General features: G+C 41.3%; 3 protein-coding genes across 6 annotated transcripts; 1 reads left to right on the forward strand and 2 right to left on the reverse strand.

The window, feature by feature from the left end:
• Positions 1-6: 6 nt before the first annotated feature.
• LOC147325732 (neurofilament light polypeptide-like) lies at positions 7-2,922 on the reverse strand. Of its 2 annotated transcripts, none has more exons than XM_086302506.1 (4): positions 1,795-2,922; positions 1,549-1,673; positions 691-1,085; positions 7-594 (listed from the first exon to the last, which is right to left on the reverse strand). In XM_086302506.1, the coding sequence occupies exons 1-4, from the start codon at positions 2,836-2,838 to the stop codon at positions 266-268; spliced, it is 1,893 nt and encodes a 630-aa protein (XP_086158632.1). In that variant the 5' UTR covers positions 2,839-2,922; the 3' UTR covers positions 7-265. The 2 variants fall into 2 exon arrangements, with proteins under 2 accessions (XP_086158632.1, XP_086158631.1); XM_086302505.1 differs by having other exon boundaries at positions 685-1,085.
• Positions 2,923-6,170: 3,248 nt separating this feature from the next.
• Positions 6,171-8,082, forward strand: pgam2 (phosphoglycerate mutase 2 (muscle)). The gene is made up of 3 exons (XM_086300387.1): positions 6,171-6,700; positions 6,817-6,997; positions 7,602-8,082. The coding sequence occupies exons 1-3, from the start codon at positions 6,284-6,286 to the stop codon at positions 7,769-7,771; spliced, it is 768 nt and encodes a 255-aa protein (XP_086156513.1). The 5' UTR covers positions 6,171-6,283; the 3' UTR covers positions 7,772-8,082.
• A 1,060-nt stretch (positions 8,083-9,142) lies between these two features.
• LOC147325734 (syntaxin-2-like) lies at positions 9,143-14,328 on the reverse strand. 3 transcript variants are annotated; one of them, XM_086302509.1, is made up of 9 exons: positions 14,147-14,328; positions 13,652-13,696; positions 13,239-13,338; positions 12,286-12,360; positions 11,833-11,894; positions 11,565-11,673; positions 10,140-10,213; positions 9,888-10,025; positions 9,143-9,798 (listed from the first exon to the last, which is right to left on the reverse strand). In XM_086302509.1, the coding sequence occupies exons 2-9, from the start codon at positions 13,688-13,690 to the stop codon at positions 9,625-9,627; spliced, it is 771 nt and encodes a 256-aa protein (XP_086158635.1). In that variant the 5' UTR covers positions 13,691-13,696; positions 14,147-14,328; the 3' UTR covers positions 9,143-9,624. The 3 variants fall into 3 exon arrangements, with proteins under 3 accessions (XP_086158635.1, XP_086158633.1, XP_086158634.1); XM_086302507.1 differs by lacking the exon at positions 14,147-14,328 and adding an exon at positions 14,010-14,114; XM_086302508.1 differs by lacking the exon at positions 14,147-14,328 and adding an exon at positions 13,906-14,016.
• Positions 14,329-26,976: the final 12,648 nt, after the last annotated feature.

Raw genomic sequence — 26,976 nt, forward strand, 5'->3', positions numbered from 1 at the left:
GAGATGCACGGCTTTAAGAATAATTTATTTACCCACCAGAACTCTCACACACATACACTATTACATTCGCTCAGAACTGTGCAACAAGACCTTTATGGGCTATTCGGAACATTGGTAAGCATTTAACCTTGATTTGTTGCTTTAAATGGCTGTTGGACTGTGTTATTGAGCACCATGTTAACAAGCAGATCTAAGAGGACAGCACTGTTGCCTCTACCTGTCTTTAAGCTGCAGTTTTTTTGTGGACAGTCTTGACCATAACGGTTTACTTTTTATCCTTTGTGCTCTTCTCTTCAGCTGGCTCAGGTTGGGCAGCTTTCTCTTCAACTTTCTCCTTTTTTACTTCGGCTTTGTCATCTTTTTTTGGAACAGCTTTTACGTCTTTGTCATCAGCTTTATCTTCTTTCTCCTCACTCTTTTGAACTTCCTCCTGCTCTTGTGCTTCATCTTTTGTATCATCTTCTTTGTCATCAGCTCCTTCTGCTTTTGCCTCCTCTTGTGCTTCAGTTTCCTCCCCTTCATCTTTTCCCTCTTTCTCTCCTTCATCTTCGGCAGCTTCTGCTGCATCTTCCTTTTGCTCCTCTTCATCACCACCTGAATCAAGAGATGACAATTTAGTTACCATGACACTAATAATTGATATTTATTTGACTGATAGAACATGACTGAGCAAGTTAAACCAACCCTCGCCTTCTTCCTTATCCTCTTCCTCTACTTCCTTAGCTTCATCTTCTTTCTCACCCTCCTCCTCACCTTCCTCTTCCTCTTCATCCTTTTTCTCCTCTGTTTCTTCTCCCACCTCTTCTTCATTAGCTTCCTCTTCCTCCTTTTCCTCCTCTTCCACCTCCTCCTCACCAGGTGGGCTGGCCTCTGCTTGCTGGGCGTGGCTGGCAGAGATGATGCCTTCAGTGGTGCTGACACTGGAGCTGAGCAGGCGTGAGGTCATCAGGTAGGAGGTGCCAGAGCTCAGGCTGGAGAAGACGGGCCTAGCGAAAGAGGGTGCTGACAAACTGTGGCTGTACAACGGAGACACTCCCCCAGCCATACCTACACTGAAGCGAGACTCCTCCCCTTCCAGGAGCTTCCTGCGTCAAACAATGAAAAGAAAGGATGGGAGATCAGTTAAAAGCATGGGTCTTAAATGTAACAGTAAGTGGTCATTTATTTACTCTTAGAATTATATTGTCAGGATCTCTGTCTAAATAAATAAATAAATCTGGGCAAATTCTGAGATGATTAAACTATTTTGCTGGTAATAACTGAAATGAGTAAAGAAAATCAACAGCCTATTTATGCAAGACAATTCATAATTTTATTGGGAGGGGTTTTTGGTTGGGTCTGATTATTGGGGGGTCATAACCCCCCTGGAAATTACGCCCCTGCATGTCTCAGACATTAAATGTAAAAAAAAACTTCACTGACTCTGATACAAATCCAAAAGCATCAGTTTCCTAGGTGCCTCTAAATAGGAGTTTCTATATAATTTATATAACGCTAAAAATAAACCCTTTATCATTTATCAGACTCACTCCCTGTTTCACCCATTACCTGTATGCAGCAATCTCGATGTCCAGAGCCATCTTGACATTCAGAAGGTCCTGGTACTCCTTCAGGTAGCGGGCCATTTCCTGTTTAGTGCCCCTCAGCTCACTCTCCAGTTCTGCAATGGTATCCTAAAGAAAAATCAAAGTTAAGTGTTATTTTATACAATGAGACAAAGGGAAATAACATACTGCAGGATCAAATGAAAACCATAAGTAACATACTTCAAAGATCTGGACGACATTTACAGACCTGCATAGCTGCTATCTCTGCACTCTGTTTCTCCTCCATGTCATGCAGCTGTTTTTCCAGGGATCCATTGAGGCCTCTGCATGCATCGATTTCCAGTATGCGGGCTTGTAGCTGGCGTCGGTACTCTCCTGCTTCGTCCTTGGAATTTCTCACAGCATCAGTGTGCTGGGCCACAGTTTCAGTCAGGGAGCCTACCTTGCTTCTGAACCACTCCTCAGCTGCCTGCATGTTCCTGGCAGCCAGCCTTTCATACTGGGACCGGATATCCCTGAGAGCCCCAGAGAGGTCTGGAGCGGCAGCCTCAGATTCCACAGCCACCTGCACACCCAGCTGGACTTGGGCCTGAAGTTCAACCACTTCACCCTCATGAATCCTCTTGAGGAAGGCCAGCTCGTCCAGCAGGATTTCCACACTTTTCTCCAGCTCAGCCTTTGCTAAGGTAACCTCGTCGGCCTCCCGACGAGCCTCCATCAGCTTGCCCTCAGCTTCTTCACGAGCCAACACCTCCTGCTCATATCGACCCTGCAGAGCACTCAGGGTTTGCTCCAGCCTCTCTCTCTGACTTAGGACAGCCTGTTGTTCTGCCCTAGCTTCATCCACAGCTGCTCTCAGGGACCGGGCCTCTTGCTCATACAGAGCTCTCAGGCGGGACGGCTCAGAGTGCCTTTGCCTCAGCAGCAGCAGTTCTGCCTCCAAGGCACGGTTCTGCTGCTCCAGCTCACGCACTCTCTCGATGAAACCGGCAAAACGGTCATTAAGGTCCTGCAGCTGGCTGCGCTCTTGTGTGCGTACAGCCCGAAACTCGGAGCTGATCTGGGCCGCTTGGCTGAGTTCCAGCTCCAGGGAAGAAGCTGGTGAGGAAGAAGAGTAGAGCACACGGCCAGGGGAGGAGTACTGCAGACGGGAGGAAGACAGTGGGGATGCATGAGTAGAGAAGCCAGAGAGGGTCCTCCCTCTAGTCACCACCACACGTGCAGGAGGCTCGGCAAAATAGCGTCTGTATGATGAGGTGGAGTAGTAAGGGTCATATCCGATGCTACTCATGGTTGAGTGTTGGGAGGAAAAGTTGCTCTTCCTCTCCTCTTGCTGTATGTGTGCGTGTGGAGGAGTGCGAAGGGCTTGGGTTTAAGTCTTGACTGCTTGCTTGCTGCTGCAGCAGCCTGCGCTTTTATAGCTGGAAGGTGGGGGCTGACGCAAGCACTTTCTGCACCCTCTGACAATGAAGGCTTGATAGGTTTACACTGCAATGGCAAGAAATGAGAAAGATATGAGCCATGGGAATACACGGAGGAGGGAAATGAGCAAGGGTTAAAAGCAGAGAGGAAGAAAAACAGTTTCTAAATAAACTAGAATATAAAAACAGCTTTTTACAGTAATTTTTAAGACTACAGCAAAACTTTAAAAAAGTCTATCACATGGCCAGTTTTAAACACATAACCTGATCTTTTTAAGAAACTGTACAGTTTTTACAGTAATTTTATGTTGTAAAAATGACAAAATATCACTCAAACACATTTTCTGTCTCCTCACTCACTGCAGAAAAAAGGGTGAGGGTGGGGCCGGGGTGTCCTCATTTTACAATCATGACACAGCATCTCTGTGTGTGGTGGGGAGCAGAACTACAGCCATGGCCTCAACACCTGCAATGATAAAAATCCCACCCAAACAGATGGCATAACACTATTAAAGGCATGACTTAGAGTGGGTTAATGTGCAGCTAAAACAATGTCTGAACTATAAATAAATACAACATGTATCAATGGTATCAACAGGTATAGCAAAGCTTGCAAAAATACCATAATTGATTTTCATTTTTCTCAACAGGTTTCTCAACTGTCTGGTGTTAAAGGTTATTAATTTTTACATGCAGGGTGTGTTTAATACTCTTCTTTGATCCTTTAGTTAAAGAATATTTACTGTGATTTCATTTTCTGCAGAAGTTGAAAATTGTGTGTTCACCCAAATACCCCTTCTGCTATATATATATAGAACAAATATTCTCAAGAGCATCATATTGCCCATAACAGCGACACAAGATATTTAAAATATTCAGTGACTAGTTACATATTGTGTTGCCCTCATGATTTGAAACAGGAGAAAACATATCCATACTGCTATATATGGCGTGTGTGTGTGTGTGCGTGTGTGTGTGTGTGTGTGTGTGTGTGTATGTGTGTGTGTGCGTGTGAAGTAAAGAGTTTCCGTTCAAAGATTCATTTTTCTTTCCAGCTTTATGAATAAGTGAAGTGCATTGCAGTGTTTTGCAGCATGAATTGTGCAGTTTTGTGTAGTTGTCTATTGTCGTATATGGGAAAGCTCTACAGCATGTATGGCTGGTGTTCTTTGCCTTTGCAGCAAATGCCCCTGGTGCCTATAGGCAGTGCTGTGCCCAAATAAAAAGGAGGTAGGTGGTGGGAGGTGGGGGGGCTTCTGTGGGAGCTGCACAGGCTGCGCTGCTGGCTGAGTCATCGTAACAGTTGTGATCACATAAACTCCCTTGTGTACACTTTTTTTTCCCACCGTAACAGCAGTATGACAATCTGCATCGGGGCGATTTCTGGCAGACAAGGCGCTTACAGGACCTGGGGAAATAAAACAGAGAAAGTAGATCATTGACTTCTCTTCCCAAGCACATTAGATCACTTACAGCGCTAATTTCCAGGTTGGTACTTCTTGCCTTCACGATGCTGACTAACATAAAAGCTCGGCCTACATGTGAAGACGACAGTATTATCGCACTCAACATTGCTAGCATTTTACAAAAAACGATGCCAGCATCATACTTCTGATTAGAGCAACAATTTTGTGATCCATGATAGCATCTGCTGTCTTGGTGAAATAAACTAATAAGATGCATTAGTCCAGCTTGACCACCAGAGGGCCAAAAATACCATCCATTCATCTATCCAGCCACCACCAGACACAACTTAAATTAACATAATAACCAATTGTGTATTTGTTAAATGCAAGTATTTATATTATATTTATTTTCAACTTAACTTTTCCCATTCTGCAAGACTTGTCAGACAGTTTTTTGATGGTAGGCAGCACACAGAGAATTTTTCGTTGAAAGACTACTCATCATTCTCTGTTAAACATCTTGTACTAGCCATAAAAATGAAAAAAAAAAAATAGTGACTTTTCTTCTTCCTTGTCACAGTCCTTCTCATTAGTTTATATTCTGTATAGAAGAAAATCTCAATGTCATGATCACATGATGCAGGTTGGCTTCATGCCTGGAGTTCCATTAATATTCTATTTTTGGATTATTGTATTTCCTCTGGATCATAAATTTGATTGTTCAGGACACAAGGCATCTACTTTTCCTGTTAGCTCTGCAGCTCAATGCCCCTGCTTTGTCAGCTCTTTGTCTGTCAGTGTATTTTCTCTTCCCAGCATTAAATTTAATGAAAAATACTAAAAATGTTGTCTCAGTAGCATATGTCATAGGTTCACTTTGGTGGAGCGCCAGGCCTTTTTCTATTTAAGACTAAGGATACAAAGTGATTAAGTTTTAATCAAAGCATGCAGCAGAGATGGTGACAATTTTCTATCATATGGAGAAAAGTGGATTATTGGATTCGTAACTCATTCTGTTTTCAACATACCCCTAAAATATTCTAACTGTAATTCACAAAGTTTTTTTATGTGGTGTTTTTATCTCATAAAAACAAGTTTCATGTAATACAATGGTAAACATAATCGACATGATATTAGAGCAGCTCCTAGAGGTGATTAATTGAAATAACACCTTATATATTACCCTGATTTCAGATTTTACACTGACTTGATAATGTCTTTATGTTGCACCATATATATATATATATATATATATATATATATATATATATATATATATATATATATATATATATATGTATTTTTTTTTAATTAATTAATTAATTAATTTATTTTTTCTGCTGGCACTGGCAGCTACTGTATGCAGCTGTTTAGTGACACACTGAAAATGGAATTTCTCCAGCCATAGTGGAACACAGAGGACCTACATGAGTCATATAGTCACTGTTATGCCTACACAACAAATGCCCTGTGGACAAATATTTACTAAACATACAAAATCTTCACTGTGCAGTGAGTTGAAGAGTGAGGAAATGCTTCATCTGAGCATGAGGTTCCAACTCTGATCTTTACACTTTTCTTGCACAGATGTCAGTTTAAAAGTCATGTTGCTATTCTGGATCAGTATCTGACCTCTGGCCTTCCCAGACACCACATGTCCCAGGATAGAGGCCTGGTTCTATTGGTCCTCCCAGTGTGTCCATCAGAGTATGAAGGCCTCTCACAGGGGGAAAGTAAAGAAGGCCTGTCTGCTAGGCATTGCCATGATCCAGGTTGCTATAAAAAGGGTGTGGTATGCTGCCTTGGGCTTACTGTTGGTCAGCCAGAGTGTGTGTGAGTGTCCACAACTTAGGAGGGCTGAGGGCTCTGTGTCTGGTTTAAGTAAAAATCTAGGGAAATAGTATTAAGCATGGCTGCCGCCCATCGTTTGGTTATTGTCCGCCACGGCGAGAGCGCCTGGAACCAAGAGAACCGCTTCTGTGGCTGGTTCGATGCTGACCTCAGTGAAAAGGGAGTGGAGGAGGCCAAGCGTGGTGCCCAGGCTATCAAGGAGGCAGGCATGAAGTTTGATGTGTGCTACACCTCTGTCCTGAAACGTGCCATCAAGACCCTGTGGACCATCATGGAGGGCACAGACCAGATGTGGCTGCCTGTGATTCGTACCTGGCGTCTGAATGAGCGCCACTACGGAGGCCTCACTGGGCTCAACAAGGCCGAGACGGCTGAAAAGCACGGTGAAGAGCAGGTGAAGATCTGGCGTCGTTCCTTTGACATCCCACCTCCCCCCATGGATAAGGACCACCCTTATCACAAAATCATCAGCGAGGTGAGACAAATGCAAAGTAGCTTAGCTTTAAGCTAAGCTACTTTGCTCCAGAATTTGCTTGAGAGTGCTGTCAGTTATTAAGCTTTTGTACTTTGTGGTGTTGTTTTTGCCTCCAGTCTCGGCGCTACAAAGGCTTGAAGCCTGGTGAGCTGCCCACATGTGAGTCACTTAAAGATACCATTGCCCGCGCTCTGCCTTTCTGGAATGAAGTCATTGTTCCTGAAATCAAAGCTGGGAAGAATGTCATCATTGCTGCCCATGGGAACAGCCTCCGTGGCATTGTCAAGCACTTAGAGGGTAAGCACTGTGGACAAAGTTTACAAAAAGAAAAGAATGAGAAGGTCGGACACAGTAGATAGAGTGACTTAAAAAATGAAACTGCAGAACACTTAACAGTGAAATTCTTTCATGATAGCCAAAGAGTTCTGCAGAAAGTTGACCTGAATAGCCAGTGTCACACACTTACACAGACTTTACACACATACAGACAAGAGTTGTGGATTGTCTATAAATAGCAGCAGAGGCTCACACCAGATCTCAGGGACAGGGTAGAGGGGTCATGAGCTTGGTTCCCATTACAGTCACGACCTTTATGTAGAAAGGTTGTACTTTTTCAAGGAGCAGCCCAGAGACGGATAAGGGTTTTAAAGAGCTTCAAGGGCAATAGTAAATGTCAGATAGGAGTGGCAGGTCCAGTGTTGAAAGACAGAGGCAGATCTGAGGGAACTTAAAATACACTGAGATATAAAGAAAACATGCTTTACTTTTTTTTTTTTTCTGTTGCCCATCTGTTGTCCTGTCTATGTTGCTGGGATTCTAACAGACTTACAGTACAGTGTATTGTACCCTCTGATGCTGATCTCCGCATGTCTTCATCTACTCTGTCTGCTTGCATCACCAGGTATGTCTGATGCAGCCATCATGGAGCTGAACCTTCCCACGGGAATCCCAATTGTGTATGAGTTGGATGCCAACCTGAAGCCCATTAAGCCCATGTCTTTCCTCGGTGATGAGGAAACTGTAAAGAAGGCCATGGAGGCTGTAGCTGCCCAGGGCAAAGCGAAGAAATAAGCCAGACTCCTTGTAGAGGCAGAAAAAGAGACTGTTACCCACCTTCAACCTTTTCCTCTAATCTATTAGTAGATCCTTGTTGTCCATTCCAACTGGGGAAACGTTTAATGGTTCTTTTGGAGACAGGCCACTTTCAGCCCATTAGTTTACTGTTTGCTTAAATGACAAACACAGGGATAACCTTTCAAAGCAAAACTGCAGGGCCTAACATTTGATGTCATCACACACCACTCAGTCCTTTGTGGCCAAGCCCTATTTTGTGGGCCCTCGCCAACCTGGCGCAACCAATAAAGAAACCATCTTTTTATGTAGTGCTGTATCAGTTTCATTGTCTTCCTTATCTTCTTGCACCTCTTTTCTCTTTTTGTGTCTTTAAATTACATCGTCATCCTTATCTCCCATCCTTCTTCCCTCCCTGTTTGAAAATCCGAGCTTTCAGCAAAGTGCTAAAGGTGCTGTGAAATCTTATCCAGGAGCTGTAGCGAGGGGAGGAGGGGGGAAGAGGGCGAGAAACGCAGCCTAATGGATAAGTCAATGGGTTCAACCTGGCAGCACTCCCATAATGCAGGAATATGCTTGCTCATCCTCCACTCCAGTCAGATCTCACTGAAAAACGAACACACGCAATAATTTTAAACAGGTACCTATTGAACTTAAGGCCCAGGTAAGAGTCAGTACAGACAAGTGACTGCAGTCATTGGGAGAAACATAAATGCAGACATTTCCAGATTTTTCTTGAAGGTTTTGGGTGGACTTGTCCCTTTTGACAAAGTGTTATTGAAAATTAATGCAAATTTATTCCCCAACCAAGACAACCTTTGGAAGAATGGTTCATCCCTGTACAAGTTGTTTTCATGGCTTAATAGCACAAGACGCTTTGTCATCTTCCTGCAAGTACATCCAGACTGTTTAGTTGTCCCCTTGAAGTGATTTTATGTGAGGAGAAATTCTTCAGGCCTGCGACAGCATTCTAATGCAAGCCTTTGTTTTTTTTCACAAAGTTACACCACAGTAACATTCTTTTTGATTGTCGCACATTCTCATCTTGTTAGCAAACTGAGGTCAGAGTATGGAGTGCTGCTAAAGAGAAGGCTGAGTGCTTAACATTACGGTACAGGGAAGCTTGAAATCCTAACCTTCTAATCAGTCATCCAAATGTTTCTGAATGAATGTTTCTGCTACTATTGCCCATAATATGGATCGCCACTGTGCGCACTAAAAACAACATATAGCTTTTTAGCTGAACCAAATCAACTTAAAGTTGACCTTCACTTACATTATAAATATGATTTTGCCTGTGTTCTGCCTTCAATCATCAAAGCAATCCCTTCTCCTCTTTCATTTGTGCTATCATAATACAAGACCCATGAATTAAGTACCGCACCATTCCTCACAGGTTTATTTTGAGATCGGCGTGGTCAGTTTACAGACATTTTTTCTCACTTTAACACAGTGTTATATTAAACCATTAAAAAACAAACATTAAAAAAACAAAACAACACAATATGCAGCACCATAGTTTTAAAGGGCAGCAAATAGAGAAGGAACACTGTAGTGTTGTCATGACACCTACTGGCTAAATAAGAGACTGAAGGAAAACATAAAAGGGGCTGTTTTGCCATTTCTAAAACCTAAACCCTGAGGACTAGGAATCTAAATACACTGACTGAAGGTGGTGTTAGGAAGCTGCTGCCTTGTCCACAGAATCGTTTTACTATTATCAAATGAATTCTTTTCATTAAAACAACAGCGTCATCAAAATCCTTTAGAAAGGAGCCTGAGGGGCACACAGGCAACATAAATCAGATAAAACTGACTTCAATGCACACCAGGACATTTGGTGTAGTCACTGTTCACACAGGATCAGGGGCACTATTTTTCTTGAGGGACTTCATGAAGTTCGGCAGAAATGTTATCTTATAAGGATTCTTCTTGTAGTCAACAGCTCTGCTTGTTTCTTCCTTTGATCTGTCTACATACTCTGCAGCAGTTGTGACATTTCTTTCTATGTTGTTGATTAACTCGCCCTGGGAGAAGAAAAAAAACATGAATGTCATTCACAAATATGTTACATTAATCTTCATTAAACATTCCCACGCGAGGTAGCTTGTTTTACCTGGAGTTCCAGCATCATGGCAGTGTCAACAAATATCTCGTGCAGATCTTTAATGCTGGACTCGAGGCAGAGGATTTCCTGATGGCGAAGTTCAATCTCAGTCAAAGCCTGGCTGGAAATCTGACTGTCAGAGGTGATCTGCGAAAGAGAAAATGCTCAAGCTGTGTTTGAATTATCATATAAATGGCTTCAAACCTACAAAAACTGCTTATCTGAGTAACCCCCCCAAAAAAGATGTTGGATTCCACTCACATCAGATATGAAGATGGCAAGATTGTCACGTTCCAACATCTCCTCCAACTCTTTACCTGTAGTGCTTTTATTCACTGAAAGTAACAAAAGATACTAAATAAGTTTCATCATGTTTGTGGAACTTAATTTATTGAACAACAACTAAATAAATAACAGACAAAGACCAAGACTTATTTTGTGCTGCCAAGGATGCCAGTTAGATAGTCACCACAGGATGGTGCAATTACACCTCAACTTCTACTTACTGCTATAATGATTTACATTAGTCTGTTTACTAAACGTACTACTGCACATTTAAATTACAGTGTATCGTACTGTGGAGCAGCTTAAGTACTACACTTAAAAGCAGTTTTCACAGATACACTGCACCCTGTAACTATTCTAGATGTCATCATGGGGAACCGCGTGTATGAGTGCTTATTAAACAGAGGTTCACCCTGCCAGCTGCTTAGTACAATATTAATTGCAGATTTGAAGGAAAAAAAATCAAATTTAATGGCATTAACATACTGGCAATTACCATAGCATATCTGCCACCTTTATAGGTACACCTATTCAACATCTTTTTAACATAACTCTTTATTCAGCCAATCACATGGCAACGCAGTGCATGCATTTAGACATGCAGACATGGACAAGGTGACCATGTTGATCTACTGAGATTTTCCCACACAGCCATCTCTAGGGTTTTTTTAGGGAATAGGCCAAAAAAATACCCCATGAGTTTTCTGGGCAAAAATGCCTTGTTGATGCCTGAGGACAGAGGCAATGGCCAGACTGCTTCAAGCTGATAGGAACGCAACAGTAACTCAAATTATCATTCTCATTACAACATGCAGAAAAACATCTCTGAATGTAGAACACATAGAACCTTGAATGTGATGGGCTGGCAGCCATGAAGAATTAAGGTGAAAGTTAGTCCAGTCTCTTTATTAGATAATAATAAAGTGTATCTAATAAAGTAGTTTGTGAGTGCATGTAAACTGTAAGGCAGCACTGTTTTTAACAGGAATTGAAAGTTTAAATGTACTGTTTAAATGTACAAAATAACTTCAGACTACAAAAGGAGAAAAAGAAAACTGTGAACATGACGTATAATAGAAAGCTGGTTATAATACTGTGAAGTAGTGAGTCATGAGAAAGAACAATGAACCTGACACTTATTTACAATAGAGCGCTGACCATAAACTGTAGACTGTAAATTGCTGCTCCAAAATGACACCAGCTTATTATCCAAAGTGCTATTACTATGCAAACACCCTCACAGTGACTTACACTAGTGTAGGTTTTCCTGCTAGTAAAGCATTGGCAGAAGCGCCCTCCATTCAATGCAGTATGGACTGGTGTATGAAATAAAATCCATTTACACAACCTGACGTGAGGGTGAGGAGGGACAAGTGCTCCCTTTTAGATTTGGCAACTTACCAATCTCCAGCTGTCTCTGAATTTTTGCCTTGCATTTTTCTCTGAAGGAAATTTGTGCCTCATGGTAACCCTTCATGACTTCAGCAAACCACCGAGTCAAGTACGAGTGCTGTTGAAAGAGAGCCAGAGAACGAAGTGAATCAATTCAAATGTCAATAAAGAGACCTCTGTCAGGAGTAATTTTGTCGGGCGTGTTTGAAACTGCAAAGGAGTGTCAGACAATCATCTTGCACCTGGTTTGTGACAGGAAATAAAACTACTTGCACACCTGGTTATTCCTAATACGTTGGGCTACTGTAGCTCCGGTCTCATCCCCAGGCTTCTGCATTGCTGAAAAACAATCCGATCTAACATGAATACAGGACCAAGTGAAAACTAAACAAAGTCTGCTATGTCACAGTCCTTTTCTGTAGTTACAGTAAAGAGCTCAGTGTTGTTGTCAGCTTGTTTACAAAAGGCATGTTGAGTGGGCTACACCACACTTCCTTTTTACACATTTACAAGTCAAATCCTGTGTTACAAACTATTCCCACTGTATGAGGAACTCAGCTGCACTGATCCTCCCCATTTCATTATATTAAACAATAACAACACAGCTAAATATGCATTATTCATATAAAAAAAATGATAAATTTTATCTAACTGCACTGAAGCATGCCAAAAACTTACACTGCATAAAAGCTAATTTTGCAGTGCTTTACAAAAAAATGTGTCCACCTACATTTTAGCCTTGCTTTGATTAACTTAGCATTCTTCTTGGTCTCATTGTTCAGCAACTCCAGCTCATCTTTGTTTCCTGGGAAGAACAAAACAAGTTCAGTCCACAGAGGAAATAACTACTGTGTGTGGTGAATATCACCACAGACAGACACCACGGGTGTCAAAAAGGATTAAGTTTTATATATAGTGCTTTTGTGATGTTCATATTATATCTGCAATTTTAAAAACAGTTGGTATGTTGTACAAAATGTGAATAAAAACAGAATGCATTGATCAGCAAATCTGATAAACATATTTTATTTATAATAGAAAATGTACAATTTAAAATAAACATTACTCATTTTATGTCTCAAATGTCTCAAAATTGGGATAGGACAAGAAAATGTTAAAAAAAGTTAAATAAAAGGTAAGTGGTACTAAGAAGAAAGAGCTGGGGAACTGACACTGGGTCAGTAACATGAGTAGGAATAAAAAGAGCATCTTAGAGAGGCCAGTGAAATTGCATTTTTGAGTATTAATATTGTCTACTCAAAAATAAACTACAAAATGCACCGCTGCTATAAGCACAACAAGTCATTTCTTAATAACGGTGTGTAAAGAATACCACCACAAGCTGGAGACGGTTTAATTTGAGGTACCTAGTGACCTTTTGCACGCTACACTGTTATTATCTCCATCTGTGGGTGTATATGTGTGTGAGTATATGCAGATTTTGAAGCTATATCTAAACTTCCTAAGCATGTTGATCTGTGTAACATTTACCAAGTCTGTTGCTGTACAAACAGCTTCAGGTGTGTTTGTCAAAGGCTGTTTAGACTCTTTGTTGTGTGTGTTTCTTGTTGCTGTTGTGTGACAAGGAGAATTTGAGACCGTTTGAATGCTTCAGCATAACAACAAAGAATTCACTTTTGTCCTTGCTTCTTTTTGAAAATAAAAATAAAAATCAGCACTTACTCTTGTCTTGACTCGGAAACGCAAGGATGGCAGCTTGTCTTCTCCCCACATCCTCTGCTTGACAGGAGATTTTTTCAATGAGGCCTCTCACCTCCCCCACCTACACATGCATGGATGCAAACACTACTGTTACACAGCTTGGAACACACAACATGAAAATATTATATGGGGTATGGTGGTGGGAACTGGTCTGACAGCACACATGGTACTTTGCTTTTGTGAGGCTAACACATTTCTAGCAAAATGAACACACGTTTATCAGACAACCCCTGCCAGAAATTACACATTTAAATGTAATTACACAGTCTATGACAGTTAACCTATGTATTAAGTATTGCCTTTAAAATATTGTACATATGAAATTTGAGCTATTTCAGAAAGAACAGCGTAGCTCAAAGCTGTGTCATGTTTACCGTTTTGAAAAAATCCTCCATGTCTTTCGTGGCCGTCATTTCGTCCTTTTACAGGTGAGGAAAAATGACATTAGTCCGTTAAAGAGATCTGAAAAACACCACCTTTACAGGGAAAATCCCTTGAATGTTTTAGCATTAATATCTAATACTAAAAAACAAAACACAAAGCGCGCTGCTGGTATAAGCGAGACAAACTGGATGTAGGCTTTTTTCCGAGAAAGTCTTTTCACTTTAAAAATCTTTTAAAAACCTACCAAACGGCTAACACACGGTCGGCATTACGGTGACTACAACGACAAAAAGAAGAATCCCTCGTAATACTGTTACTTTCGGTATTGGCGATAAGGCTCGGCCTCACCTGCTCTCTGCCCTTCCTCTTGTTAGCACAGCTCGATGAGCTCACCTGTGTAATAAAGTGCGCTGGTACGCAGGCGCGTTACCGTCACAACAAAGCAAACAAAGAGCCTGTCCTGCGGCTAAAGGTACTGTACTTACGGAGCAGGTGTGGGAGTGATGCACCTGCCGTCTGTTTACTGTAGTTCACCGAGACTTAGCATTAGAACTATACCAGGGAGTGAGATTTAGGGGATTGAAAGGCTTTTCCTACACGGGAGTTAACCAGTACGAATCCCAGTGCTAACATACTGTATGCTGTGCGGTTAACTGCAGCCAGGGCATAGCTTGTAATTGCCCAATACCCACAAACACCTCTACAAATGTTTGGTAACAAGCCCTAGCTAACTGGTTTTAATGGGCAGGTCTTTTTTTTCCTTCAACAATTACTCAAATCACACCGGAATGTGTTCTTGACAATGACAATAAATAAATAAATACTAAATACTAAATACTAAATACATACTGTACACAGAATAGTTTCAGCTATCAGAATAAAATTCAGCTAATGTCATCTGATTAGGACTCTGAGGCTTTACTTGTTCCAGACTCAGGTCTCCAACCATATTCAATGGAATTCAGACTACTATCAAATTACCAATATGCCAATTAAACCTCAGTTTTTGTTAGTGTGCTGTGTTGTACAGCATCTACTCATCTGAAGGTCGCTGGATTGAGCCCTGAATCTTCCAGTCTGCGTGCCAAAGTATCCTTGGCATCCTGAGCTGCCCCCAATGCATCCATCAGAGTGTGGGTGTGTGTGTGAATGTTAGAAAGCACTTAAGCATAGATAAAAGCATTGCATGAATGTGTGTCTGATTGGGTGAACCAGGCTTGTAGAAAGTGCTTTGAGTGCTCGACTCAGTAGAACGGGACTATGTAAGTGCCAGTCCATTTACCATTTAGTCTACAGGTGCTTCTACTGTGAATATTAGTAGCTTTCTAAAAATGATTCATTCTCATAAATATGAAAATATATGAAACAATCTGCTTAAATTTATAAGTGGGAAATCTCAGGTAATGTAGCTATAAGGCACAGGGCACAAGTATGCCTTTGTATCTGATCAAGGCCTTTTAACTCTTCCCCAATCTTTTACATACATAAAAAAATACAAAACTCTTTTGAGGTTCCAGCTTCTTCAGTTTTATATAGTCTTTACATGTTTTTGTTATCCTGCTCATGTATCCTCTGATTTCAACCGTGGTTTTAGCACTTGGATGCAAGGACATATTTTTTGATGTACGTGTTTATGCAGTAAGCTATTTGACTCTAATTTAATAATTTAAATCCCCCAAATCAATGTTTAGGTCTTCTTCATGCTTGTGCTAAGGAGAAAAAGCAGGTAAAATCACTACTATAGTTTAGATATTGTCAAACAACCACTTAATTGACATGTGGTGTTTTTTCCCTAGCCGCACGTTGGTCACCAATTTGTGGGGATTTGAACTGATTAGTATTTCTAGAAAACAAGTTGTTTTCAGGATTACATTATTAAACTCAAGTACTGTGTAGATGTTTCCTTTCCTGCAAATAAGTGAAAAAAACAATGAAATATTTTCAATTCAGTGTATATCTTGAGTAGTTCCACTGAAAAACTTCATAGCAGATACTACATCATGCATGTAGAACAGCTTTTCTACATCCTAGATTTGAAAGATCTTCTGTGACTTGTTTCAGTTGGGCTCATAATTTATTCATGATGCCTGGCTGATTAGAAATTATTATGTTAGCGCACTTTTTTTTCTGTATAAGGAAATGATGCAGATTTCTCCTGGTTTATTTTTCTCCACTCCCTTTTTGTGTAGGTGAGCAAAAAGGGATTCTAAGTATTCCATCCATGCCTCCATTTACATTTCCTTATCAAAAGCTTTTCTTTTGTTAAGTTCTCTCCATCATAAAAGATTGCATTAGAAATGCAGGATTGGACCTAACATTGATTGGAGAGGAAAATTAAAGGAGGCCGGGAGGAGGAGCTGGTCATCTGGTTGGGGTCTGAGCTGGTGGGCTGCTCTGCTGCTGCGGTGGCCAGGACGGTCTGCTTGTCTCCACCACAGAGTGAAGGGAACCATCTCCTGGGTATGGGGGCTGATTGCCTCTCTGGACGTATTGGTGCCTGGACCTGGGAGTATAGAGTGTGTATGGGAAGTGAGTATGTGTACGGCGTCTATTTCTTTGTCTCCATGTTGGGTGTGCGTGCGCGAGGGAGGGAATGCATGCTTGTGTCTCTGTGTGTCTCTTCTTCAAACCTGGTCCAAGAGTGTGTGCATGATAACATTTCTATAAAAGTCTTTGATGGTGTAAATGTTCTTTAGAAGGTCAGAAGGTAGGAAATTGAAACAGACTACTGTGTCAGAGTTCTTCAGAGTGGCATGACTGTCAGTATCAGTAGGGCAAGTTCATGTCCACATATATAAAAATACCATCACATACTCATTCATGGAGCTATGAAAACAAACTTGGTATGTAAAAAATTTGTGAATCTGTCACAGTGACTATTTACATAAACGTGAGTTAAGATAGTGGTTTAAAATAACTACCCAAATAAATGTAAGCACAGCTGCCGAGTGGCGAGACTTCCTAAACAGATCATTTTCCTGTATTCAAATCAGTTGATTTTGATTTAATTCAACTTTATTGTCATTACACATGTATGAATACAGGGTAATGAAATACCCTGTATGCATCTAATCAGAAGTACAAAGAGCAGAAAGCGCAATAAGAGAAGATTATATACAGATGGTGGGAATAGTTATGTACATATTATGTACAAATAAGTGAAGCATACAGATGTTTATATTTTTCAATACAGATGTGCTACAGATGTACTACGGACAAATGTAGAGGTGTACTGATGTATTCATATGTAGAGATATACAGATGAACTGTATGGCATAGAGATGTTCTATATTGCTATCCAGATGAGCAGATATACATATGTGCTATGAACAAATATACAGATGTGCTACATATATACAGATGTACCGATGTGTGGTAAACAGATCTACAGAGTGCTATGAATATATCTACAGTAGTGGCAGAGTAGCACTCTGAACATACTATAATAGTAAATAGTGTAAGTTTGTACTAGAACAGAGACTATGTTATGTCAGTGTCCTAAACTATAGCAGTACCCAATGTGAGCATACAGTGAATGTTGAGAATGAATGACAGTCACAATCATAGTAATTGGGAGGGATAAGGGGGAGGAGGAGTGTAGCAGGTTAAGTGAGTGTGGATAGAAAGGTTCAGCTTGGGACTGAGTTCAGTAGGATGACAGCTGTGGGGAAAAAGCTGTTCCTAAACCTGCTGGTTTTAGTCTGAAGGGTCTTGTAGCACCTTCTGGAGGGGAGGAGCTGGAAGAGTTTATTGGCAGGATGAGGAGTCCCTGAGAACGATGCTTGCCCGGTGTAGAAGTCTCTTCTTGTGGACATAATCAATGGCAGAAAGTGGAGTCCCTGTGATGCGTTGCGCGTTTTTCACAACCTTGCGGTCAGCAACAGAGCAATTCCCATACCAGACTGTGACACAGTTGGTCAGGATGCTCTCTATCGCACAGCGGTAGAAGTTACCGAGTATGTCAGCAGACAGGTGGTTCTTCTTCAGTGTTCTCAAGAAAGAGAGGTGCTGGGCCTTCTTGACCAGCGTGGAGATGTTGGTTGAGGACAGATTTTCAGAGATGTGGGTCCGCAGGAACTAGCTGGAAACCCGGTCAACAGCAGTGCCATTTATGTAGATGGGGACATGGGTGTATCTCTTATCCTTCCTGAAGTCCACAATGAGCTCCATTGTTTTGCTGGTATTCAGGATCAGGTTATTGTCAGCACACCATACAGGTAGGTGCTTTACCTCTTCCCTGTAGTCAGACTCATCGTTGTCACTGATGAGACAAATCACCGTGGTGTCATCCACAAACTTGATGATGGAGTTGGATCCATACATAGGCCTGCAGTCATAGGTGAAGAGGGAGTAGAGGAAGGGGCTCAGCACACAGCCCTGTAGAGTGCCAGTGCTGAGTGTGATGGTGGTAGAGCAGTTATGGCCTGACCTAACATGGTGGGGTCAGTTGGTCAGAAAGTCCATAATCCAGTTACAGATAGAGTTGCTGATTCCAAGATCCACAAGTTTAGTGACCAGCTTAGACAGAATAACTGTATTGAATGCTGAGCTGAATTCAACAAACAGCATTCTTGCATAAGCATTCTTGTTGTCCAGGTGTGAGAGTACACAGTGAAGCGCTGTGCATACAGCATCCTCTGTACGCCTATTGCTTCGATAGGCAAATTGGTGAGTATCCAGTGTGGGGGGGCAAGCATGTTTTGCGTTGTGCCAGGACCAGTCGCTCAAAGCACTTCATAACTATGGGCGTGAGGCTACAGGGCGATAGTCGTTCAGGCACATTGGTGATGAGTGTTTCGGCACTGTCACAATAGAGGTGGTCTTGGAGCACATTGGTACTACTGTCTCGGCAAGCGACAAGTTAAAGATGTTGGTAAAGACCCCTACAAGCTACTCAGCACATGTTCGAAGCACACATCAAGGAATGCCGTCAGGGCCAGCAGCCTTGCGAACATTGATGCTGCTCAATGCGTTATGGACATCTATGGTGGTAAGAGTGAGGGTATGGCAGTCATCAGAGGGTAGGGTTTTGGAAGACTTTTTCTTGTTGTCAAAACCAGCGTAGGAGTTATTTAGCTCATTGAGGGAGGACACATTCATGGCTGTCTGTGTGGAATTGCTGGGCTTATAGTCAGAGATGGCCTAAATGCCCAGCCACATGTGTCGTGGGTCAGAGTTGACAACGTTCTTTTAAAGCTGGTGCCCCGCCTTTGTTTGCACTTCTTCGAGCACTTCCTGTCAGCCGAGTAGCCTGCAAAGCGTTCGGTGTTCTTCTTATTTCATGGATGAGTCGAAGGTTACTGATAAAACAATTGAAATTATGTAATCCTGTATCCAAAAGCTCTCGTCAGGTGTCAGATGTAAAAGCGAGGATGTTCTGAACGAACAGACCCGAAATGAGCAGGAATAACACTGCTAACTTGCAAAATCTGAAGAGACGCAGGGCCTCACGTGGTGTACGCGCCGCCATCATCATAATCTCACAGTTTTATTGCTATAAGTATGACTTACTCTTGTTTTTGTGCAGAGTGGCAGATCTTTTTTCTGCTGAGCCCAATGTTGTTGAAAAAGAAAGGCAAGATATTAAAGCTTGTTTGAAATTAGATCCCACTGCCAAACATATCAGTTACTTCAGTTACAAAGCTGTGATCACACTGAATTTACTGTCTATAGCCACTGTCGCTCCTGCCAAACTCACCAATAAAACAGACTGCAGATACACAATAATGCCTACAGGGCACAAAATGACACTTGTCCTTAATAAGTGTGTCACTTACAATGAAACATAAGAGAACAGAAAAAACAAAACAAAACAAGAACTAATCCACACTTGGACACTGACAACACAAAATCTAGCGAAGATCAGAAAATAATTAAATGCACTAAGTATAAATGAAAAGTAAAATGAGATTTTAAGTCTTATGCTATAGTTTTTATGCACACTTTACAATCTTTTTCTATCCAAATAATATTTAAAACTGTCAGCTACCGTTACAGCTGCTGTCTCATCTTTGTTTGTGTCAATGTGTCATGTATTTTTGAGTCTCACATGCTGCCTCTTGTTTACTGGAGCCAATGAAGATGTGGGTCATTGCCTCGGTGTCTGGGTCCCAGGACAAAGGTTAAAACAAAGTGGGACACCTGGTCACCGTCTGCACACATTTGACATAGGTTTGAATTTTGCACAGCAGGATGATGCATCGCAGTGCTACAGGCACAGGTGTAAATAATTAACTGGATGACATTTGAATGACAGTCATTTAGCTGCTTAGATTCAGTGGCCTGTTATGTATGCTGGCTCATGGTCACCACTAGTCTTCCTTAATGAGACATTTGTAGCACCTGGGCCTGTGTCTGGGGCTTTCATTTTATATCAGAATGTGCTCAGCTGTTTGTGGATTAACTATAATTCTTGACTCATTTGGTCTTTTAGTAGCTCAGTGGTAGCATCCCTGAAAAATATAAACATGCTCAAACTAAACCAAAAGGGTTGTGTTTTAAAATGTCCCACAGTACATCAAACTTGCTATTGTCAGATGAAGAGTTCTCACAGCCTTCATTCATACTGTTTGTGGTTAATAGTAAACATCCAAGTCAACAGCCACTTTGCAATTGCCTACGGACAAAATAACAAGATTGGACAAAATAACAAGATTGGACAAAATAACGATGAGCAACTGGATAAAGTCTTACAAGTAAAAGGTTCGTAAGAAGATGGGGTTCCTACAGCGGGGAACCATCTGAGTCTTCTGTCTTTCTAAGGGATCAGAATCTGGAAACAAGCCAACCTGAGGAGAAGAGGAAAAAAAAACAGTACTAACTACTGTCTTAGAGTTTCCACAATGGCTTTTTTCATCATTCTGTTCTGTAGCACATACCTTAACTGTTTTTTTTTCCTCTTCTCCTCAGGTTGGCTTGTTTCCAGATTCTGATCCCTTAGAAAGACAGAAGACTCAGATGGTTCCCCGCTGTAGGAACCCCATCTTCTTACGAACCTTTTACTTGTAAGACTTTATCCAGTTGCTCATCGTTATTTTGTCCAATCTTGTTATTTTGTCCAATCTTGTTATTTTGTCCAATCTTGTTATTTTGTCCGTAGGCAATTGCAAAGTGGCTGTTGACTTGGATGTTTACTATTAACCACAAACAGTATGAATGAAGGCTGTGAGAACTCTTCATCTGACAATAGCAAGTTTGATGTACTGTGGGACATTTTAAAACACAACCCTTTTGGTTTAGTTTGAGCATGTTTATATTTTTCAGGGATGCTACCACTGAGCTACTAAAAGACCAAATGAGTCAAGAATTATAGTTAATCCACAAACAGCTGAGCACATTCTGATATAAAATGAAAGCCCCAGACACAGGCCCAGGTGCTACAAATGTCTCATTAAGGAAGACTAGTGGTGACCATGAGCCAGCATACATAACAGGCCACTGAATCTAAGCAGCTAAATGACTGTCATTCAAATGTCATCCAGTTAATTATTTACACCTGTGCCTGTAGCACTGCGATGCATCATCCTGCTGTGCAAAATTCAAACCTATGTCAAATGTGTGCAGACGGTGACCAGGTGTCCCACTTTGTTTTAACCTTTGTCCTGGGACCCAGACACCGAGGCAATGACCCACATCTTCATTGGCTCCAGTAAACAAGAGGCAGCATGTGAGACTCAAAAATACATGACACATTGACACAAACAAAGATGAGACAGCAGCTGTAACGGTAGCTGACAGTTTTAAATATTATTTGGATAGAAAAAGATTGTAAAGTGTGCATAAAAACTATAGCATAAGACTTAAAATCTCATTTTACTTTTCATTTATACTTAGTGCATTTAATTATTTTCTGATCTTCGCTAGATTTTGTGTTGTCAGTGTCCAAGTGTGGATTAGTTCTTGTTTTGTTTTGTTTTTTCTGTTCTCTTATGTTTCATTGTAAGTGACACACTTATTAAGGACAAGTGTCATTTTGTGCCCTGTAGGCATTATTGTGTATCTGCAGTCTGTTTTATTGGTGAGTTTGGCAGGAGCGACAGTGGCTATAGACAGTAAATTCAGTGTGATCACAGCTTTGTAACTGAAGTAACTGATATGTTTGGCAGTGGGATCTAATTTCAAACAAGCTTTAATATCTTGCCTTTCTTTTTCAACAACATTGGGCTCAGCAGAAAAAAGATCTGCCACTCTGCACAAAAACAAGAGTAAGTCATACTTATAGCAATAAAACTGTGAGATTATGATGATGGCGGCGCGTACACCACGTGAGGCCCTGCGTCTCTTCAGATTTTGCAAGTTAGCAGTGTTATTCCTGCTCATTTCGGGTCTGTTCGTTCAGAACATCCTCGCTTTTACATCTGACACCTGACGAGAGCTTTTGGATACAGGATTACATAATTTCAATTGTTTTATCAGTAACCTTCGACTCATCCATGAAATAAGAAGAACACCGAACGCTTTGCAGGCTACTCGGCTGACAGGAAGTGCTCGAAGAAGTGCAAACAAAGGCGGGGCACCAGCTTTAAAAGAACGTTGTCAACTCTGACCCACGACACATGTGGCTGGGCATTTAGGCCATCTCTGACTATAAGCCCAGCAATTCCACACAGACAGCCATGAATGTGTCCTCCCTCAATGAGCTAAATAACTCCTACGCTGGTTTTGACAACAAGAAAAAGTCTTCCAAAACCCTACCCTCTGATGACTGCCATACCCTCACTCTTACCACCATAGATGTCCATAACGCATTGAGCAGCATCAATGTTCGCAAGGCTGCTGGCCCTGACGGCATTCCTTGATGTGTGCTTCGAACATGTGCTGAGTAGCTTGTAGGGGTCTTTACCAACATCTTTAACTTGTCGCTTGCCGAGACAGTAGTACCAATGTGCTCCAAGACCACCTCTATTGTGACAGTGCCGAAACACTCATCACCAATGTGCCTGAACGACTATCGCCCTGTAGCCTCACGCCCATAGTTATGAAGTGCTTTGAGCGACTGGTCCTGGCACAACGCAAAACATGCTTGCCCCCCCACACTGGATACTCACCAATTTGCCTATCGAAGCAATAGGCGTACAGAGGATGCTGTATGCACAGCGCTTCACTGTGTACTCTCACACCTGGACAACAAGAATGCTTATGCAAGAATGCTGTTTGTTGAATTCAGCTCAGCATTCAATACAGTTATTCTGTCTAAGCTGGTCACTAAACTTGTGGATCTTGGAATCAGCAACTCTATCTGTAACTGGATTATGGACTTTCTGACCAACTGACCCCACCATGTTAGGTCAGGCCATAACTGCTCTACCACCATCACACTCAACACTGGCACTCTACAGGGCTGTGTGCTGTGCCCCTTCCTCTACTCCCTCTTCACCTATGACTGCAGGCCTATGTATGGATCCAACTCCATCATCAAGTTTGTGGATGACACCACGGTGATTTGTCTCATCAGTGACAACGATGAGTCTGACTACAGGGAAGAGGTAAAGCACCTACCTGTATGGTGTGCTGACAATAACCTGATCCTGAATACCAGCAAAACAATGGAGCTCATTGTGGACTTCAGGAAGGATAAGAGATACACCCATGTCCCCATCTACATAAATGGCACTGCTGTTGACCGGGTTTCCAGCTAGTTCCTGCGGACCCACATCTCTGAAAATCTGTCCTCAACCAACATCTCCACGCTGGTCAAGAAGGCCCAGCACCTCTCTTTCTTGAGAACACTGAAGAAGAACCACCTGTCTGCTGACATACTCGGTAACTTCTACCGCTGTGCGATAGAGAGCATCCTGACCAACTGTGTCACAGTCTGGTATGGGAATTGCTCTGTTGCTGACCGCAAGGTTGTGAAAAACGCGCAACGCATCACAGGGACTCCACTTTCTGCCATTGATTATGTCCACAAGAAGAGACTTCTACACCGGGCAAGCATCGTTCTCAGGGACTCCTCATCCTGCCAATAAACTCTTCCAGCTCCTCCCCTCCAGAAGGTGCTACAAGACCCTTCAGACTAAAACCAGCAGGTTTAGGAACAGCTTTTTCCCCACAGCTGTCATCCTACTGAACTCAGTCCCAAGCTGAACCTTTCTATCCACACTCACTTAACCTGCTACACTCCTCCTCCCCCTTATCCCTCCCAATTACTATGATTGTGACTGTCATTCATTCTCAACATTCACTGTATGCTCACATTGGGTACTGCTATAGTTTAGGACACTGACATAACATAGTCTCTGTTCTAGTACAAACTTACACTATTTACTATTATAGTATGTTCAGAGTGCTACTCTGCCACTACTGTAGATATATTCATAGCACTCTGTAGATCTGTTTACCACACATCGGTACATCTGTATATATGTAGCACATCTGTATATTTGTTCATAGCACATATGTATATCTGCTCATCTGGATAGCAATATAGAACATCTCTATGCCATACAGTTCATCTGTATATCTCTACATATGAATACATCAGTACACCTCTACATTTGTCCGTAGTACATCTGTAGCACATCTGTATTGAAAAATATAAACATCTGTATGCTTCACTTATTTGTACATAATATGTACATAACTATTCCCACCATCTGTATATAATCTTCTCTTATTGCGCTTTCTGCTCTTTGTACTTCTGATTAGATGCATACAGGGTATTTCATTACCCTGTATTCATACATGTGTAATGACAATAAAGTTGAATTAAATCAAAATCAACTGATTTGAATACAGGAAAATGATCTGTTTAGGAAGTCTCGCCACTCGGCAGCTGTGCTTACATTTATTTGGGTAGTTATTTTAAACCACTATCTTAACTCACGTTTATGTAAATAGTCACTGTGACAGATTCACAAATTTTTTACATACCAAGTTTGTTTTCATAGCTCCATCTTGTTATTTTGTCCAATCTTGTTATTTTGTCCAATCTTGTTATTTTGTCCGTAGGCAATTGCAAAGTGGCTGTTGACTTGGATGTTTACTATTAACCACAAACAGTATGAATGAAGGCTGTGAGAACTCTTCATCTGACAATAGCAAGTTTGATGTACTGTGGGACATTTTAAAACACAACCCTTTTGGTTTAGTTTGAGCATGTTTATATTTTTATGTACTCACTCACTTTTTATTATTGAAAGAAACTCCGTCCCAGGTCTGGTCCGTGGATCGGGTTTCCCTGAGGCGAGGCCGTCTATAAGCAGAGTTTTGTCTTTACCCTATAAGATTCAAAATTATTCTTAAGTAACACTCAGCAATATATTCTCAAGTAGCACTCAGATATGCCGTCAGCGGGTTAGTTACGACATCGGGAGCAGTTAGGAGAACAAAATGATACAGAGACTGTTCAGGTTGCTTTCCCAAAATCAACTCAAGTTTTATTCTTTTGTGCAGCAGAAAGTTCGTGTGTCAACAAGTTTCAAGTTAAAACCATATAAGGAAGGTCCCCCAGCTCTGAAAGAGGCCTTCTACAATCGTATCTCAACATACCTTTGACAGGTCCGTTAAACAATAGACAGTTGGAATCCTTTGTTCTACAATTGCAGTAAGATGCACTCTCAAGGCCTATAAATCTTATACAGAGGTCTCCTACATCCGTGAGTTCTGACACAACCCACATGGTCTTCACATAAACATCTTCTGCAAGAGAGTGATAAGTAAAAGAGTGATTTGTTGGTGTTTTCCCTCCAACCTTAGTATCTACTTTCACACCATAAAATCTTGAGTTGACAAAGCAAGAGAAAATGAGGTTAACATAATGAGCCTTGTTGAGTCACAGAATCTTCTGTTCTAATATCATCAAAAAAAGTACCCAGTACATGCTCCCATAATACTAAAATATCTAACAATTATTATTTGTAAATATGTGTACAAATGGTTGGGGTTTTTTTGTACTGTTTTTATCAATAAATCTCAGCAACACAGGACATACACCCATGTGTGTTGATTTCTCCCTAAGATGGCAAACTGAAACACTCCAAGTTGGTGACTTTTGGAGATTTATTTCCCTGGATGATTGAGAATGCATCAGACGAACACAAAAGGAAGTTCACAGCTTTTAGCAGCTCCCCCACCCCCTCATTCACACACCCCCACTCCCCTCCCTCCAGAATTCCCAGGTAACAACCTAATATACATATGAATGACTAGCCAATTTAGCTTCCACTTGGCTGAAGCTAAAGCCTAGCTAAAAGCCATTTGGCTGGTAGGAGGGTTTTAAAGGTAGAAAAGCCAAATGGCTGCTCTCCGGGGCTTTAAGTGTTTTAATGAGGCAGGCATACTTGCACAGATGAGGCCTTGGTAGTATCAAGCTTCTAAGAAAGAAAATTGCAAAATGATTCAAGCTTTTCCAGGTTCCAATTCCAATCCAATTCTAAAAGAGTGTTAACACTGCACACAAATGTATCATCAAACCCCCCCCCCCCCCACATGTTACCTACATGCTGCCTTGCAAAACGGACCATCTCTGCACGATTGTGTCACTGCACATTTGGCACAGCTTTTAGGACTAACTATTTTCTATCAAACTCACTATCTAACAATATTTAACCTAGAAATAAAACATATAGGTAGCAGATCTCTTACTGGATTTCTACATAACCTTACTCTGCTCCGGGGTACAGTAATATCTATCTATCTATCCATCCATCCATCCATCCATCCATCCATACATACTGTGAGTCATATACAGCCAAATTTGATCTGAAATGGGCCAAACCAGTAAAAAATATTTTAAATAAAGTGAAAAAAAGTAAAACAATGCATCACAGTTTTTAAACATGACAAAGAAATGCTGCTGTTGTAAAGAAACTGGTTGGCAGGACTCTTTCCTTGCAGTGGGTGATTTGGACTCTTTGGTGGGGCAGTTCTGGTCCGTGGGCCATGTGTAAAAACCCTGGCTTAAACCCAACAAACAGACAGCCTTTCTGTCACTACGTCTCTAGCTACCGTACAGATGACATGCTTTATACAGATGTTATTTCTTAAGGATAGACCTGAACAAATTTATCATCTGACACATTGTGTTGATGGGATCTAATATACATTTGACATGCATCAAGTTGTATATCTTCATATCACAGGATGTAGGCACTTTGGCCACTAGAGGTAGCTTCAGGATTACATTCTAAAGAAGAATAGTGCATTTCCTATTTTCCCTTTGGCCTCTAAGCACAATGCCTGAATCAGCTCTTATAATATTTACTTGACAACTGAAAAATTTGGTGTAATTTCAGGATATCACATTGATGTGTAGATGCAGTCTCAACTGGCAACTAATCAGTAGATGATTTATATCTTTATTTTGAGTCAGCAA

This window comes from Aulonocara sp. 'chitande type north' Nkhata Bay, linkage group LG7 (genome assembly GCF_057382095.1).
Source record: "Aulonocara sp. 'chitande type north' Nkhata Bay isolate Kocher_YH1m ecotype deep benthic linkage group LG7, A_spYH_male_GT1.1, whole genome shotgun sequence".
Lineage (NCBI taxonomy): Eukaryota > Metazoa > Chordata > Actinopteri > Cichliformes > Cichlidae > Aulonocara > Aulonocara sp. 'chitande type north' Nkhata Bay.